We start from the raw sequence: 19151 nt of genomic DNA, 5'->3' as shown, positions 1-19151 counted from the left end.
GCCCCAACCCCGGCCTGGACCCCCAGGTAGGACTGACTTCCACTGCTCTGAGACAAGGTATACCTGTGCCGATTGTATGTCGGGTCCCCAGTTGAGGGTTTAGGCACAGAAAAGGTTCTGTGCTCTTAACATACTATCTACAGCACTAGTCTACTATGTACTCATTAGGATCATTTATTTGGGGTGTAAAGGAACCTCTCTAAGGTTTATTCTGAATAATTTTATATCTGACATTGTCAAATTCATAACCTTGCACATGCCCTTCTGCCTTTTCCTGGGGATGTCTGTTTGTTAATCATAGCCAGAGTTTGAGGCTGAAGTGTACTTTGTGAGTTTAGTGAGTATTTGGTGGAACATGCAATTTGGTTGTTCCTGCAATGCTCCACAAATGATCAACGGAAACCAGTCGTGATTAGTCCGAGGCAGTATATTACTGTAGGCAACAAAAGGTCTAGTTTGTACATCACTATCAGGAATTAAAAGAAGAACAAAATCTCTGGCACAGTGAGTGTGTCCAGTATCTATAGGAACATAGGAATTGCTGGATGAGAAAAGGTTCATCTAGTTCGCCTTCTATCATCCTGGTAGGTGTATAATGCAATGATAATGGAGTTGTTGACTAATCATTGCAATCAATCTCTATCAATTAGTCTACAACAGACCCAAACATGACACAAGGAAAACCCCAGTGGTGGAGAGCTTTGGGAACCATCGGTCCAAAATCACCTGTTCCTCCCAAACATGCTACACTTACCACATGTCGCGTCTCAAATTACTCATGCACTGTATCGGTTAGTGGGTTTCCCTCTAACATTTGTTGCTAGGCGCTGCAGACAACAGCTTTCTGTGTGGGTTCTTCACCATTTTTAACATGTTCTGACCTGTAGCTGTACAGGAGATTTTACTGATCCCCTTTAGACTGATCACCAGGTGGATCTTCCTCCAAGCTAAGGGGAAGTTGGAACCACGACGGAGAAAGTATAAAGGTAATGGGCTCTAAATTGGGCCGCATAGTGCCCGTTGTGTAGGTGCAACGCGGACTGCTAAGGACTCAAAATGGCGTCCGGAATGCATGCGCACACTTCTAGCGCGACGTGCATTGGATGCCATCTTGGTAAAGGCGTTTGTGCACATGCAGATAATGAATGGCGGCACCATATAACGTAGAGAGAATATGCGGTGGATCAGTGTGCAACGCCGATTTAAAGGGACAGATGCAATTTTGGAACTCCAGGTTCCAGCCAACGCATTGTCTTAACCTCACACAGCTGAACAGGTCATAAACAGCATGGAAGACACCCCACCAATGCTATTTATAGGGATCACGCAGGAGTTGCAGGTTAGTTGTTGGATTATCACTTCTGGCTGCTGATGCATTTGTACCTGTTTTTGGAGGTCTCCTATACTTGGATACTAGGAGTAGGGGACATAGCCTAAAAATTAGAGTCAGGACTTTCAGGAGTGAAGTTAGGAAATGCTTCCATACGCAAAGGGTGGTAGAAGTTTGGAACGCTCTTCCGCAAACGACAGTCGATGCTGGCTCATTTGTTAATTTTAAATCTGAGATTGATAGATTTTTGTTAACCAAGGGTAATAAGGGATATGGGGCTAAGACGGGTGTATGGAGTTAGGTCACAGATCAACCATGATCTCACTGAATGGCGGAACAGGCTGGAGGGGCTAAATGACCTACTCCTGTTCCTATCTTCCGATGTTCCTATAATAAAGTTTCAACACTCTACAGGGAGTGGTCTGGCTAGCTGACAGACAACAGCAAGGGCACTGGCAGAGTGGCAGGGGTGGGACAGGAATGCTGTCATCCTGAAAGAAGACAGCAGGTTCATGTTCCATGGAGCTACTGTCACTTGCTGCCTCCTGTTATGTGCCATCTTCTCCTGCAAGAAAGCGGGACATGTGTCGGTGGGTGTCCTGCAAGACATTTGGGCAATGAGATAATGACCAGTTAACTATTTTAAGAACATAAGAAATAGGAGCAGGAGTAGGCCATACGGCCCCCCAAGCCTGCTCCGCCATTCAATCAGATCATGGCTGATCTTTGACCTCAACTCCACTTTCCCGACCGATCCCCATATCCCTTGATTCCTCTAAAGTCCAAAAATCTATCTATCTCAGCCTTGAACATTTTCAATGACTCAGCATCCACAGCCCTCTCAGGTAGAGAATTCCAAAGATTCACAACCCTCTGCGTGGCTGTCATGGTTGAATAGCTGCCAGTGTGTGTGACCGGTGAGTTGTGGGTATGCGGCTTGCAACAGTGGTAATGTGTGAGGGAGAGAGGAAGCATCTGATTCGAAGAGTTGGGTACTGATTGAAAGAGTTTGTTGGTACGTGCATGATTGGGGGTGTGGTGTAGTGGGTGGAGCAGTGGATGCGGCTAGTGATGCAGTTGGTAGGAGATGCCTATTGACAGTTGACCTCACTCACCTTGATCACTCATGTAAAAGCATTGAACTTCTTCCTGCACTGCATCCATGTTCATGGTGCTATGCGCCTGGCATTGACTTCATCCCCTACTGCTTCCCACTGCCTCGGGAGCATATTTCTGGAGGGCCTTTTGTCCCCCCGCAGATATAGGATGCCCCTCCTTCTGTCCACCTTGTGCATCATCAGAGAACCATGGTGCACGTTCACTTGCAGGCCTGGTACAAACTCAGATCGGCAGATTGCTGGGTCTGGCGTGCAGAATGGAGGATGTGGGATTTAGTAGTGCGCAACCTTTATTCAATGCTTTAAAATAACTCAACAGTTTGTAAACACAGGGACGGGACCTGCGTCTGTGTTTTATGTGTGCGATGTCTGATCTCCGTTCAGTCTCCGTGCAGGTCCACAACTTATATCTTGCCAGTAACAGGTGCAGGCTGCCTTTAAAGGATGCTAGCCACTTGTGATATCAGGGCCCCCTGCTGGTGAGCAGCCACTCAACAGTGCAGCTAGGTCTGGCTGTTCACAGCAATCAGGTAAATCACCAGGCAGCACGAATGTTACGTGCTGCTTGCATCTCAACGACTGGGCCTGGGTTAATCGCATACCACTACACCTGCACCCTGTTTCGAGGGTTATCCAATATAACCCCCAATGAATTTGGAAGGCCTTGTCTATATGTTCAAGTGGATGTAAAAGATTCCACGGCACTATTTGGAGAATAGCAGGGGAGTTCCCCTGTGTCCAGTGGGGGAGACGAAAATTTGTGACCATAAATATGAGATGCATCTATGCTATTCGCCTCGGCTACCCCACAAGGGGTAGCCGAGGCGAATAGCATAGATGCATCTAAGGGGAAGCTAGATAAACATATGAGGGAGAAAGGACTAGAAGGATATGTTGATGGGGTGAGATAAAGAAGGGTGTGAGGAGGCTCATGTGGAGCATAAACACCGGCATGGACCTGTTGGGCCGAATGGCCTGTTTCTGTGCTGTGCATTCTATGTAATTCGATGTAAGGTCTCCTACTTCTTACCATTTTAAATTTCTTCAATCTAAGATTAGTCAGTTAACTGTGGAGTCATGAAAATCTTGTCGACGCAGTATTGCTGAGGGTCCATATTAGCATCAACAGGTACCCTTTGGGCGGTGTTGATTTTAAGGACTTCAGTCTTCTTCCACAGTGAGTTGATCATTGATATAAACAGTGAACAGGAGTGGCCCCGGAACTGTGGATCACCACTACCTACTTCCATCACTCTGAAAAACTGCCTATAACTCCTACCCACTGTTTCCTTACTTCCAACCAGCTTTTAATCCAATTTTCTACCCTCCCCCTAATTCCATTCCCCTTAATCTTCTCCAAGAGACTCCTGGGTTGTACCTTGTCAAAGATTTTCCGAAAGTCCATGTACACCACATCCACTGCATTTCCCCCATCCACTGTATCTGTCACCTCCTCAAACAACTCGATCAGGTTTCTCAAGCACGATCTTCCTTTCTGAAATCTGTGGTGGATGCTTATAACTAAGTTCTCTTCCTCTAGATGTTTAAAAGATACCAAAATTTCCCCTACCACAGATGTTAAACTGACTGGCCTATTTTATAGGCCTAATCCTATGTAGATAGATGCTTACTGGTGAGCAGGAATTGAGATGAAGTCCAGTTTCTCAAAACACAATAACAGAATGCCACCTCCAATACCAAGGGGTTTAAGGTAATGCCCAGGAAGAAATGAGGAAGCAACACAGCTCATGATTGCCACAAGCAGAACTATGCACCTTTAGTAATGGGAAGCACTGCAGGGTGTGAATTTTTCACTGCTGTGTACTTTACCTCTGTGAACAACAATAACAACTTGCATTCATATAGCGCCTTTAATGTAGTACAACGTCCCAAGGTGCTTCACAGGAGTGTAATCAGACAAAATTTGACACCAAGCCACATAAGGAGATTTTAGGACAGGTGACCAAAAGCTTGGTGAAAGAGGTAGGTTTTAAGGAGCATCTTAGGGTCCGGACAAATGAGGACACGACCCCCAATGGTGGAGTGAAGGAAGTGGGGGATGCACAAGAGACCGGCATTGGAGGAACGCAGAGTTCTTAAGGGTTGTAGGTCTGGAGGAGGTTACAGAGATAAGGAGGGATGGAAGGATTTGAACACAAGGATGAGAATTTTAAATTTGAGGTTTTGCTGGACCGGGAGCCAATGTAGGTCAATCCGCACAGGGGTGATGGGTGAACGGAACTTGGTGCGAGTTAGGATACAGGCGGCAGAGTTTTAGATGAGGTGAAGTTTTCGGAGGGTGGAAGATGGGAGGCCAGCCAGGGGAGCATTGGAATAGCCAAGTCTGGAGGTAACAAAAACATGATTGAGTGTTTCAGCAGAAGATGGGCTGAGGCAGGAGCAGAGATGGGCGATATAGCGGAGGTGGAAGTCGGCAGTCTTGGTGATGGAGAGGACGTGGGGTCAGATGCTCAGCTCAGGGTCAAATAGCTGAGGTTCGGAACAGTCTGGTTCAGCCTCAGACAGTGGGCAGGAAGGGGGATGGAATCGATGGGAACGGAGTTTGACTTTAATTGGATGCACTAATTTTATTCTCTTAAGGTTTTGCTGCAAAGTGGCAATAACCTTTATCCTAGCGACCATCACAATGAGTCCCAGTACAGGTGAGCGTACAACACATAGTGATTGGGAACGACAGTCTGCTCCAAGACCAGAGAAAAGGAAGTAGGAGGAGTTAGAGGAGACACTAGAAAGCAAACAGCCTCCACTCTCCAGCTTAGTGTTGACCAGTACATTAGCCACCAGCCACATGTGGCTAATTACATTTCTGATCAGTAAATTAAAAATGAATCATAGACACAATCGTTGAGCGTGTGATCTCAATCCTCATATTCGCATGATGCATGCATGTGAACTTTAACCTTTTTGTGTGTTTTTGGTAAAATGTTAAGATGAAAAGCCGAGTGTGTGAGTGCTTTTTGATTGCTATGAGTTCTTTTCTTCCTTGGTTACTGAACAGTGCCAGATGTTTGTTAAGTAAATATACAGAAGTGAAGAGGTACATTTATCTGTATTGTGTGAGTGTGTGTAAGGCCTTTTCTACTGAAATAAGGGCTAAAACAGTGTCATTGTAGCCACACCTGTGGCTGGTCAGCGATTTCTATTGGATGACGATGCTCTAACTGTTACAGAATAAGGAGCAACCATCACTGATGGGTAATGACAGAAATACCAGAAAGATGGTTGACCAGTCAGTAGGGGTAATCCCCCACTACCAGCAGGGTCACTGCTCTCAAAGGAAGTGTGGGTTACAGTTAGAGTAACAATGTAGTCACGTCTCTTCTTGTGAGCTCAGTTGCCTATTGCCAGTGCAGGATAACAGAATTACCCCAAGTATAAATAGCGCCAAATAATACATTCCAAATACACAACCCCAAATAATTCATCTCAAATAAACAACCCCAAATAATACATCTCAAATAAACAACCCCAAATAATACATCCCAAATAATCACCCCCAAATAATACATCCCAAATAATCACCCCCAAATAATACATCTCAAATAAACAACCCCAAATAATACATCCCAAATAATCACCCCCAAATAATACATCCCAAATAATCACCCCCAAATAATACATCTCAAATAATCACCCCCAAATAATACATCTCAAATAATCACCCCCAAATAATACATCCCAAATAATCACCCCCAAATAATACATCTCAAATAAACAACCCCAAATAATACATCCCAAATAATCACCCCCAAATAATACATCTCAAATAAACAACCCCAAATAATACATCCCAAATAATCACCCCCAAATAATACATTCCAAATAATCACCCCCAAATAATACATCCCAAATAATCACCCTCAAATAATACATCTCAAATAATCACCCCCAAATAATACATTCCAAATAATCACCCCCAAATAATACATCTCAAATAATCACCCCCAAATAATACATCCCAAATAATCACCCCCAAATAATACATCTCAAATAATCACCCCCAAATAATACATCTCAAATAATCACCCCCAAATAATACATCTCAAATAAACAACCCCAAATAATACATCCCAAATAATCACCCCCAAATAATACATCTCAAATAATCACCCCCAAATAATACATCTCAAATAATCACCCCCAAATAATACATCCCAAATAATCACCCTCAAATAATACATCTCAAATAATCACCCCCAAATAATACATCCCAAATAATCACCCTCAAATAATACATCTCAAATAATCACCCCCAAATAATACATCCCAAATAATCACCCCCAAATAATACATCTCAAATAAACAACCCCAAATAATACATCTCAAATAATCACCCTCAAATAATACATCCCAAATAATCACCCCCAAATAATACATCCCAAATAATCACCCCCAAATAATACATCTCAAATAATCACCCCCAAATAATACATCCCAAATAATCACCCCCAAATAATACATCCCAAATAATCACCCCCAAATAATACATCCCAAATAAACAACCCCAAATAATACATCTCAAATAATCACCCCCAAATAATACATCTCAAATAATCACCCCCAAATAATACATCCCAAATAATCACCCCCAAATAATACATCCCAAATAAACAACCCCAAATAATACATCTCAAATAATCACCCCCAAATAATACATCCCAAATAATCACCCCCAAATAATACATCCCAAATAAACAACCCCAAATAATACATCCCAAATAATCACCCCCAAATAATACATCCCAAATAATCACCCCCAAATAATACATCTCAAATAATCACCCCCAAATAATACATCCCAAATAATCACCCCCAAATAATACATCCCAAATAAACAACCCCAAATAATACATCTCAAATAATCACCCCCAAATAATACATCCCAAATAATCACCCCCAAATAATACATCTCAAATAATCACCCTCAAATAATACATCTCAAATAAACAACCCCAAATAATACATCCCAAATAATCACCCCCAAATAATACATCCCAAATAATCACCCCCAAATAATACATCCCAAATAATCACCCCCAAATAATACATCTCAAATAATCACCCTCAAATAATACATCTCAAATAAACAACCCCAAATAATACATCCCAAATAATCACCCCCAAATAATACATCTCAAATAATCACCCCCAAATAATACATCTCAAATAATCACCCCCAAATAATACATTCCAAATAATCACCCCCAAATAATACATCCCAAATAATCACCCTCAAATAATACATCTCAAATAATCACCTCCAAATAATACATCCCAAATAATCACCCCCAAATAATACATCTCAAATAAACAACCCCAAATAATACATCTCAAATAATCACCCCCAAATAATACATCCCAAATAATCACCCTCAAATAATACATCTCAAATAAACAACCCCAAATAATACATCCCAAATAATCACCCTCAAATAATACATCTCAAATAAACAACCCCAAATAATACATTCCAAGTAATCACCCCCAAATAATACATCTCAAATAATCACCCCCAAATAATACATCCCAAATAATCACCCCCAAATAATACATCTCAAATAATGACCCCCAAATAATACATCTCAAATAATCACCCCCAAATAATACATCTCAAATAATCACCCCCAAATAATACATCTCAAATAAACACCCCCAAAAATACATCTCAAATAAACAACCCCAAATAATTCATACTGGAGGTTAAATTGGATAACCCCTGAAACCGGGCACGGGAGTTGCGTTGCACATTTAACTCGCGCCTGGTTGTTGAGATGCAGGCAGCGCTGCCTGGTCATTTACTTGCTATCTGCGAGCAGCCAGGCCTAGCTGCGCTTTTGACTGGTTACTCACCAGCAGAGGGGCCCTGAAGTTACGTGAGTGGCTAGCATCACGTAAAGGCTGCCTGCACCTCTTAAAGGCAGCCTGCACCTCTTATTTGCAAAATATAAGATACGGGTCCGCATGGTGTCTGAACACAGATCAGCCACTGCACACATAAAACACAGATGCAGGTCCCATTCCTATGTTTACAAACTGTCAAGCTATGTTAAAACATTGAATAAAGGTTGCGCACTACTAAATCCCACATCCTCCAATCTGCATGCTAGACCTTACCTGCAGATCTGAGTTTGTACCAGGCCTGCGAGTGTGCATGCACCATGGTTCTCTGATGATGCACTAGAGGCCTTGGTGCAAGAGGTGGACAGAAGGAGGGACATCCTATATTCGAGGGTGGGGGCGGGGGGGGGGGGGGGGGTGGGGGCAAGAGGCCCTGCAGACATATGCACAAGAGGCAGTGGGAGGCAGTAGGGGATTAAGTCAATGCCAGGTGCGTAGCACCACAAACATGGATGCAGTGTAGGAAGAAGTTCAATGCTTTGTCACGAGTGATCAAGGTGATTGAGGTCAACTGTCAAGTGGCATCACCTACCAACTGCGCCACTAGCCGCATCCACTGCTCCACCCACTACAACCCCCCGTCACCCACATACCAACAAACTCTTTCAATCAGTACTCAACTCTTCCAATCAGATGCTTCCTCTCACCCTCACATATTACCACTGTTGCAAGTAGCACGCCCATAACTCACAGGTCTCAAACAATGGCAGGTTTTCAGCCATGACAGTAGTAGGTCATTTAGCCCCTCGAGCCTATTCCGCCATATAGTGACATTATGGTTGATCTGTGACCTAACTCCATATACCTGCCTTAGCCCCAAATCCCTTAATACCCTTGGTTAACAAAAGTCTATCAATCTCAGATTTAAAATGAACAACTGAGTTAGCATCAACTGCCATTTGCAGAAGAGGGTTCCAAACTTTTACCACCAGTTGTGCGTAGAATTGTTTCCTAACTTCACTCCTGCAAGTCCTGCCTCTAATTTTTAGGCTATGTCCCCTATTACTAGTATTCAACTATAGGAGGTAACAAAAACAGGTACAAATGCATCAGCTTCTAGAAGCAATAATCCAGCAACGAACCTGTAAATCCTGCATGATCCATTTAAATAGCGCTGGTTGGGGGTCCTCCATGCTGTTTACGACCTGTTCAGCTGTGCAAGGTTAAGACAGTGCGTTGGCTGGAGCGTTGAGTTCCAAAATCGCATCTGTCCCTTTAAATCAGCGTTGCACATTGATCTACCGCATATTCTCTTTACATGGTGTCGGCGTTCGTTATCTGCGAGTGCGCAAACGCCTTTACCAAGGTGGCATCCGGCGCACTTGCATGCGCATTCCGGATGCTATTTTGCGTCATTAGGAGGCCATGTTGTGCCTATACAAGGGCATTACAGGGCCCAATTTATAGCCCGCCAACAAAATACAACCCAACTAAACAACCCTAAATAATATATACGAAATAAACACGCAAAACGATTACATACCAACTAAACTGCCTGAAATAATGCATATCAAAAAACACCCTAAATGATACATTTCAAATAAAGAGCCCCAAATAATATATTCCAAATAAACAGCCCCCAATAATACATCTCAAATAAACACCCAAAATAATACATCTCAAATAAACAGACCCAAATAATACATCTCAAATAAACAGACCCAAATAATACATCTCAAATAAACAGACTCAAATAATACATCTCAAATAAACACCCCAAATAATACATCTCAAATAAACACTCCAAATAATACATCTCAAATAAACACCCCAAATAATACATCCCAAATAAACACCCCAAATAATACATCTCAAATAAACACTCCAAATAATACATCTCAAATAAACACCCCAAATAATACATCTCAAATAAACACCCCAAATAATACATCCCAAATAATCACCCCAAATAATACATCTCAAATAAACACCCCAAATAATACATCTCAAATAAACACCCCAAATAATACATCTCAAATAAACACCCCAAATAATACATCTCAAATAAACACTCCAAATAATACATCTCAAATAAACACCCCAAATAATACATCTCAAATAAACACTCCAAATAATACATCTCAAATAAACACCCCAAATAATACATCTCAAATAAACACCCCAAATAATACATCCCAAATAATCACCCCAAATAATACATCTCAAATAAACACCCCAAATAATACATCTCAAATAAACACCCCAAATAATACATCTCAAATAAACACTCCAAATAATACATCTCAAATAAACACTCCAAATAATACATCTCAAATAAACACCCCAAATAATACATCTCAAATAAACACCCCAAATAATACATCTCAATTAAACACTCCAAATAATACATCTCAAATAAACACCCCAAATAATACATCTCAAATAAACACCCCAAATAATACATCTCAAATAAACACTCCAAATAATACATCTCAAATAAACACCCCAAATAATACATCTCAAATAAACACTCCAAATAATACATTCCAAATAATCACCCCAAATAATACATCTCAAATAAACACCCCAAATAATACATCTCAAATAAACACCCCAAATAATACATCTCAAATAAACACCCCAAATAATACATCTCAAATAAACACTCCAAATAATACATCTCAAATAAACACCCCAAATAATACATCTCAAATAAACACCCCAAATAATACATCTCAAATAAACACCCCAAATAATACATCTCAAATAAACACTCCAAATAATACATCTCAAATAAACACCCCAAATAATACATCTCAAATAAACACCCCAAATAATACATCTCAAATAAACACCCCAAATAATACATCTCAAATAAACACTCCAAATAATACATCTCAAATAAACACCCCAAATAATACATCTCAAATAAACACCCCAAATAATACATCTCAAATAAACACCCCAAATAATACATCTCAAATAAACACCCCAAATAATACATCTCAAATAAACACCCCAAATAATACATCTCAAATAAACCGACCCAAATAATACATACCAAATAAACACCCCAAATAATACATCCCAAATAAACCGACCCAAATAATACATCTCAAATAAACAGACCCAAATAATACATCTCAAATAAACACTCCAAATAATACATCTCAAATAAACACTCCAAATAATACATCTCAAATAAACACCCCAAATAATACATCTCAAATAAACCGACCCAAATAATACATCTCAAATAAACACTCCAAATAATACATCTCAAATAAACACCCCAAATAATACATCTCAAATAAACCGACCCAAATAATACATACCAAATAAACACCCCAAATAATACATCCCAAATAAACACTCCAAATAATACATCTCAAATAAACACCCCAAATAATACATCTCAAATAAACAGACCCAAATAATACATCCCAAATAAACACCCCAAATAATACATACCAAATAAACACCCCAAATAATACATCCCAAATAAACACTCCAAATAATACATCTCAAATAAACACCCCAAATAATACATCTCAAATAAACAGACCCAAATAATACATCCCAAATAAACACCCCAAATAATACATCCCAAATAAACACTCCAAATAATACATCTCAAATAAACACCCCAAATAATACATACCAAATAAACACCCCAAATAATACATCCCAAATAAACACTCCAAACAATACATCTCAAATAATACCCTCCAAATAATACATCTCAAATAAACACCCCAAATAATACATCTCAAATAAACAGACCCAAATAATACATCTAAAATAAACACCACCAAATAATGCATCTCAAATAAATACCCCAAATAATACATCTCAAATAAACAGACCCAAATAATACATCTCAAATAAACACCCCAAATAATGCATCTCAAATAAACACCCCAAATAATACATCTCAAATAAACACCCCAAATAATACATCTCAAATAAACAGACCCAAATAATACATCTCAAATAAACACCCCAAATAATACATCTCAAATAAACACCCCAAATAATACATCTCAAATAAACATCCCAAATAATACATCTCAAATAAACACCCCAAATAATACATCTCAAATAAACACCCCAAATAATACATCTCAAATAAATACCTCAAATAATAAACAATCCCAAATAATACATCTCAAATAAACAGCCCCAAATAATACATGTCAAATAAACATCCCAAATAATACATACCAAATAATTACCTCCATACTATACATCCCACATAAATACCCCCAAATATTACATTGGAAATTTTAGTAATATTTTTTGTGCTAATGTTACCTTGCTGGAGAATCTCCATTTTCGTCGAACCACACTTCCTCACCAGAAACTCCAATGAATGAAGTCTTTATTATATACTGTAGTAACTTGCTACCATCAATAGGCCGCATTGCATCACATAGTCCCGTATGACCTGGACAGAGAGATCTGTGCATGTCATGCAACCCATGGGCCATGGCATAAATGGCATTAATGATGAAACCCATCTTGCTGTCTTGCACGTAATTTTCTGCTAAACTTTCATTCCCTGGAGAAGAGAAACAGGTTTTCTGCAGTGAGACGTGTTGCAATTTTACTCAATTACTTTGCTATTTTTATCGACACCCCCCCTGAAAATAAAAGGGAAGACAAGGTAAATTAGAAAGGAGTGATTTGGGGATGCCAAGCTTGTCATTGGTAATTTTACAGATGGATTCTGGTGTGGTTTTCTTTTACAGTCGAGTCAACGATTGACAGTTACTTCTTCACAATGCATCATTCCACCTTTCGTTAAACAAATCCGTTCCATTAGCGTTGGTATACTCCAGTCTCTGGAGATAGACGCAGTCAACTAGGGGATTGAGACTGGAAAGAGCAGAATGTATACACAACTGAGAAAGATGTTGCACAGAATAGCATGCACAATGGGCTCAAGTTCAGGGGGCAATTGCGGGTGCTTTAGGGGCAGGGGGCCTTCGAAAATCGCGGAAATCCTGTTCGGGGTTTGGAAGCTGACTCCAACCTGCCGACTTCCGAGTTTCCCAGGGACCCACCTGTGCGCGCGCGGGCGACCTGAAATCGGAAGTCCCGCAGGCAATTAAAGCCGGTGGGATGACAGTTAAAGAGCCAAATGTACCTCATGGAGGTACTTAAGGCATTATACCTGTGACAGATTAATTAATTGTAAAGATTTTTAACTTACCTGGGCAGCTTGCCCACCGCTTCTGATTCATGCCTGGTGAAACCAGGCGTGAAGGGAGAAACTAAATAAATTACATAAAAAACCATAGAAGGAAATTAAAACACAAAATGAACCTACCTTTGCACCTTGCTCCGATGTCCGATGTCTCCCTCTCCGATCTCCCCCTCTTCAACCCCCCATGTCCTCCCGATGTCCCCCTCTTCACCCCCGATGTCCTCCCGATCTCCCCCTCTTCACCCCCCCATGTCCTCCCGATGTCCCCCTCTTCACCCCCTGATGTCCTCCCGATGTCCCCCTCTTCACCCCCCCATGTCCTCCCGATGTCCCCCTCTTCACCCCCTGATGTCCTCCCGATCTCCCCCTCTTCACCCCCCCATGTCCTCCCGATGTCCCCCTCTTCACCCCCTGATGTCCTCCCGATGTCCCCCTCTTCACCCCCTGATGTCCTCCCGATGTCCCCCTCTTCACCCCCCCGATGTCCTCCCGATTTCCCCCTCTTCACCCCCCCCCGATGTCCCCCTCTTCACCCTTGATGTCCTCCTGATCTCCCCCTCTTCACCCCCCCAATGTCCTCCCGCTGTCCCCCTCTTCACCCCCTGATGTCCTCCCGATGTCCCCCTCTTCACCCCCCGATGTCCTCCCGATCTCCCCCTCTTCACCCCCCCCGATGTCCTCCCGATGTCCCCCTCTTCACCCTTGATGTCCTCCCGATGTCCCCCTTTTCACCCTTGATGTCCTCCCGATGTCCCCCTCTTCACCCTTGATGTCCCCCTCTTCACCCTTGATGTCCTCCCGATGTCCCCCTCTTCACCCCCTGATGTCCTCCTGATGTCCCCCTCTTCACCCCCCGATGTCCCCCCCTTCACTCCCCCTCTCCCCCCCGATCTTCCCCTCTCCCCCCGCCGATCCTCCCCTCTTCCCTGTAAGAATTAACCCAATAACATATAATTTAGTATAATTATAATCAATAGTAGAAGTAGAATTAAATGTACTGTGAATCTATGTATTTATAAATGTAAACTGTACTGTGTATTAATATAGTATGAACCATGTAACGTGTATTCAATAAGAAAGTACTGGTGGGCCGAGAAGGGTGCATGATGGTTACTACAGTCAAGTTTGCAGTTAAAACTAAAAGACCTTGGGGAAAATCACAGGCGCTGAGGGAGGATGTGCTGTAATGACATAATGTCCAAAAGGCATGTAGATAAAGGAACTGAAGGTAAAATAAATCAGGGAGTCACCGAGGCTCAGGCCTCTCTATCTCGAGCCCCTGCAAGCTAGTGAATAGAAGTTATACAAACGGTGTCCTGTGAAGACTGGCAATGCAAACTCTACTGTTAAGTCTGTAACAACAAGGCACAGATGGTACCAGGAGTTATGCTTGGAATGTAACTTCTAAAGGGTGAGAGACATGATTAATGGTGAGGCTGAGAGATGTGGATGTGATAGTGAACTGCCACATAGACTGAAAAAGGGTATAAGAAGAGACCTCAAAAGCTGAGGAAGGCGCACAAGATTCTGGCAAGGAAGAAGAGAACTCTTCAGTCAACAGAACACAGCAAGAGAGAGAGAGAGAGAGAGACCGTGCCGCAGTCACTTGGAGGGATACTTCCAAGGTTTCAAGGAACAGACTGTGACTATTTCTCTTTGCTAGGTATCACTTTCTTTGTACTAATTGTGATGTGCTTAATAAATCTGTTTTGCCTTTAACCATAATACCAGTACCGTGGTGGTCATGTTGTTGTCACGAACCAGTCCTTGGATTGGATTAAATTATAATCCTGAAATTAGGGGCTTTAAATCCTACACCCCCCCCCCCCCCGATCTTCCCCTCCCCCACCCCGATCTTCTGTTCCAGCGCCTGATGACGTCTCGCTCTCTATCTTTCTCGGCCCCCCCCCCCTCCCTCGCTCTGTCACTCAGGCTGGCTGCCGGGCGCAAAACCCAGAGAGGACGTTAATCATCAGCAATCAACATGCGATCGCGTTGGAAACGGTAAATTTTGTTCATGCGGGTTTGCCACGTGCACCTTCACCCTCCCCCACCCCCGCTGACAACCCGCCACCATCGCAAAATCGACCTTAATATGTCTGATCGACATCATACTGGCACAGGTCCTGGTTTCCTGCATTCACCTCAGACAGATTCTACTGGATATAAAGAGGGATGAAAAATGCATGGACATTATTTCCATTTACTGTTGACCTTGTCTCAATAAGATGTTTATCAGTCCACCTTTTAGAAGATAGGAGAAATGCATGTGGAGGCCTGTGCAAGATTACAGTATCCGGTACACACAATGAGGAGTTTCAATGTTACGGCCCCCAGGACACGCTATTGTTTGACCAGGTATTGGGCAGTAATGGTAAACTCCTGATCATAGGGGACACAGGGTCCATTTACTGGAGTTTCCGGGAGAATCGCTATCGCAAACCTAAAATTTCTTGGGTGTGGGGGGTTGATCTTGTTCCTCTGCTCTGGTGTAAGTTTGAGCTCAGGGGTTCTACCGTTTTACTTGTGCCCTCACTCCAAAACTAGAGGCTATATATATAAGATAGTCACTAATAAATCCAATAAAGAATTCAGGAGAAACTTCTTTACCCAGAGAGTGGTTAGAATGTGGAACTTGCTACTACATAGAGCAGTTGAGATGAATAGTATAGATGCCTTTAAGGGGAAGCATGAGGGAGAAAGGAATAGAAGGATATGCAGATAGGGTTAAATGAAGTAAGGTGGAAGGAGGCGTGAGTGGAGCAAAAACACTGGCATAGACCAATTGGGCCGAATGGCTTGATTCTCTGCTTTGAATTCTATGTAATTCACTCAGATTTGTTCAGATTATTAAAATCCTGAACTAGTTTGTTTATCAATGAATGCCAAATAGTTCTACTATTTAGAGGCTGAAATAGAGATAGAAAAGCAAACAGAGAGAGAATAACAATGAAAGGTAAATTTCTTGCACAGCTGTTCCAGTGGTTAGCTTTGTGATTCATCATGTTGTCGTTTCTGAGTGACTACAATGTTCCCTGCCTCTTGGAGCTGGTTTTCTGTACAGAAATGTTTGCATTATTATGTTTCTCTTGGGCCAATTTTATAGAAATTCGGGGAAATGTTTTGTTTCAGCGGTGTGGGACTGCACAGTGCAGGACCCTGTCTCTGTTCTGTTAGCCACCTTTTACATTAAAACATCAGAGGCTAAATCTTCCACTTTCAGTGCACATAGGAACTGGAGATGCCATTCAACCCCTTGAGCCTGCTCCGCCATTCATTTAGATCATGGCTGAATTGTACCTCAACCCCATTTACCCGACTTTTCTCCATTTCCATTGATGGCCTTACCCAACAAAAATCTATCGATCTCAGTCTTGAAAATTTCAATTGACCCCCAGCATCCACAGCCTTTTGCGGGGTGGGGGGGGGGGGGAGAATTTCAAATTTCCACTACCCTTTGCGTGAAGAAATGCTTCCTGATTTCTCTCCTGAATGGCCTGGCTCTAATTTTAAGAGTATGCCCTCTTGTTCTGGACTCCCTCTCTAGAGGAAATAGTTTCACTGAATTTACCCTATCGAGTCCCTTCAACATTTTAAACACAGCGATTAAATCATCCCTCAACCTTCTAAACTCAAGGGAATAAAAGCCAAGTCTTTTTTTTATTCATTCATAGGATGTGGGCATCGCTGGCGAGGCCGGCATTTATTGCCCATCCCTAATTGCCCTTGAGAAGGTGGTGGTGAGCCGCCTTCTTGAACCACTGCAGTCCGTGTGGCGAAGGTTCTCCCACAGTGCTGTTAGGTAGGGAGTTCCAGGATTTTGACCCAGCGACGATGAAGGAACGGCGATATATTTCCAAGTCGGGATGGTGTGTGACTTGGAGGGGAACGTGCAGGTGGTGTTATTCCCATGTGCCTGCTGCTCTTGTCCTTCTAGGTGGTAGAGGTCGCGGGTTTGGGAAGTGCTGTTGAAGAAGCCTTGGCGGGTTGCTGCAGTGCATCCTGTGGATGGTACACACTGCAGCCAGGATGGTGTGTGACTTGGAAGTCTATGCAACCTGTCCTCATAATTTAATCCTTCCCCCCCCCCCCCGCCTGCCCCCAACAGGATCGTACTTCAGGAAATCGTGTCTGCGAAGCGTAAGATATTCCGTCCGTTCTCAGCCTACGATCAGCGCTCCCGGTGGTGAGGCTACGTGCCGGGAGCGGGGAGTAGCGAAATGTTTATTCATGCACTCCTTTCCTCTGAACGCATTTTCAAAAAGAGAAATTAGAAAAAAAATCAAAACACCGATTACACGGTATTTTCACAACACTGAATGTGCGAAGCAAGCATAACAAGGAGACTAGAAAATGAACAGAGAAGCAGAACCTCCAGTGACTGCTCAAGGCAAATGATACCAGGGATGAGAGACTTCAGTTTCATGGAGAAACTAGTGAAGCTGGGATTGTTCTCCTTAGAGCAGAGAAGGTTAAGGGGAGATTTAATAGAGGTGTTCAAAATCATGAAGGGTTTTAGTAGAGTAAATAAGGAGACACTGTTTCCATTGGCAGGAGGGTCGGTAACTAGAGGACACAGGTTTAAAATAATTGGCAAAAGAACCAAAAGGGAGATGAAGAGAAATCTTTTTACTCCGCAAATTGTTATGATCTGGAATGCACTGCCTGAAAGGGAGGTGGAAGCAGATTCAATAGTAACTTTCAAAAGGGAGTTTGATAAATACTTGAAAAGGATAAATTTGCAGGACCATGGAGAAAAAGCAGGGGGGAGTGTGACTAATTGGGTAGATCTTTCAAAGAGCCAGCACAGACATGATGGGCTGAATGGCCTCCTTCTGTGCTATGTGATTCTACATTAACTATTCCACACTTGAGCTGGGAATTCGTTCCACAAATCCGCCAATCTATGATAAAAAGCTTCCTCCTAATCTCCAGACTTGCCTGATGACTGTTAATTTCACACTTGTAACTTCTAGTTAAAAGGATGAATTTTGAGAGGTCTCAGGTTCTTACAGTCAGTGCATATCAGAACGTTGTGACATACTCCGCGAATTATTCTGACATGTGCTGGCAGAATGTGAGCCTCTGCAAGGTGGGGCCTAACAAAACTTTCCTTATACTGCCAGTTTGGCTCATGTTGGTCGCACTCTCACTTCTGGAAGGTCGTGAGTTCAGGCCCCACTCTTGGACTTGAGCATATAATCTAGGCCCACACTTCAGTGCCAGTACTGAGGGAGCATTGCAATGTCGGAGGTGCCGTCCTTCGGATGAGACGTTAAACCAAGGCCCTCTCAGGTGGATGTAAAATATCCCACGGCACTAGTCGAAGCAGAGCAATGGAGTCCTCCTAGTGTTCTGGCCAACATTCATCCCTCAACCAACATCACCAAACTGATTATCTGGTCATTCCTTCATTTACTGACTATAGGGTTGCCAACTCTGGTTGGACCATATTCCAAGAGTTTCATCAAATGACCTCCCACCTCCAACCACCCCGCCCCCATGTTGCCGCTATTGGTTGCCCAACACATCAATCCTCGTGGCAATTGGTCAATAATGGTGGCTAGTATACCCACAATCCTCTGCATGCTAGAAGCCGCTCTATCCATTGCAGTGGTTTTACTTGTTAGAGTGC

General features: G+C 42.5%; 1 protein-coding gene across 1 annotated transcript in view; it reads right to left on the bottom strand.

Annotated features, from left to right (window-relative positions):
• Positions 1-19151, bottom strand: part of LOC137324234 (metabotropic glutamate receptor 1-like) — a 236232-nt gene that overhangs the window by 49731 nt on the left and 167350 nt on the right. Inside the window, exon 4 of the mRNA XM_067988380.1 lies at positions 12622-12868. Coding sequence (XP_067844481.1) covers positions 12622-12868 — 247 coding nt within the window. The remainder of the gene's footprint in view (positions 1-12621; positions 12869-19151) is intronic.

The sequence above is a fragment of the Heptranchias perlo genome, chromosome 8, assembly GCF_035084215.1.
Source record: "Heptranchias perlo isolate sHepPer1 chromosome 8, sHepPer1.hap1, whole genome shotgun sequence".
Classification (NCBI taxonomy): Eukaryota; Metazoa; Chordata; class Chondrichthyes; order Hexanchiformes; family Hexanchidae; genus Heptranchias; species Heptranchias perlo.
The sequence above is the reverse complement of the archived record's forward strand: the minus strand, read 5'-3'. Positions and strand labels throughout refer to the sequence as shown.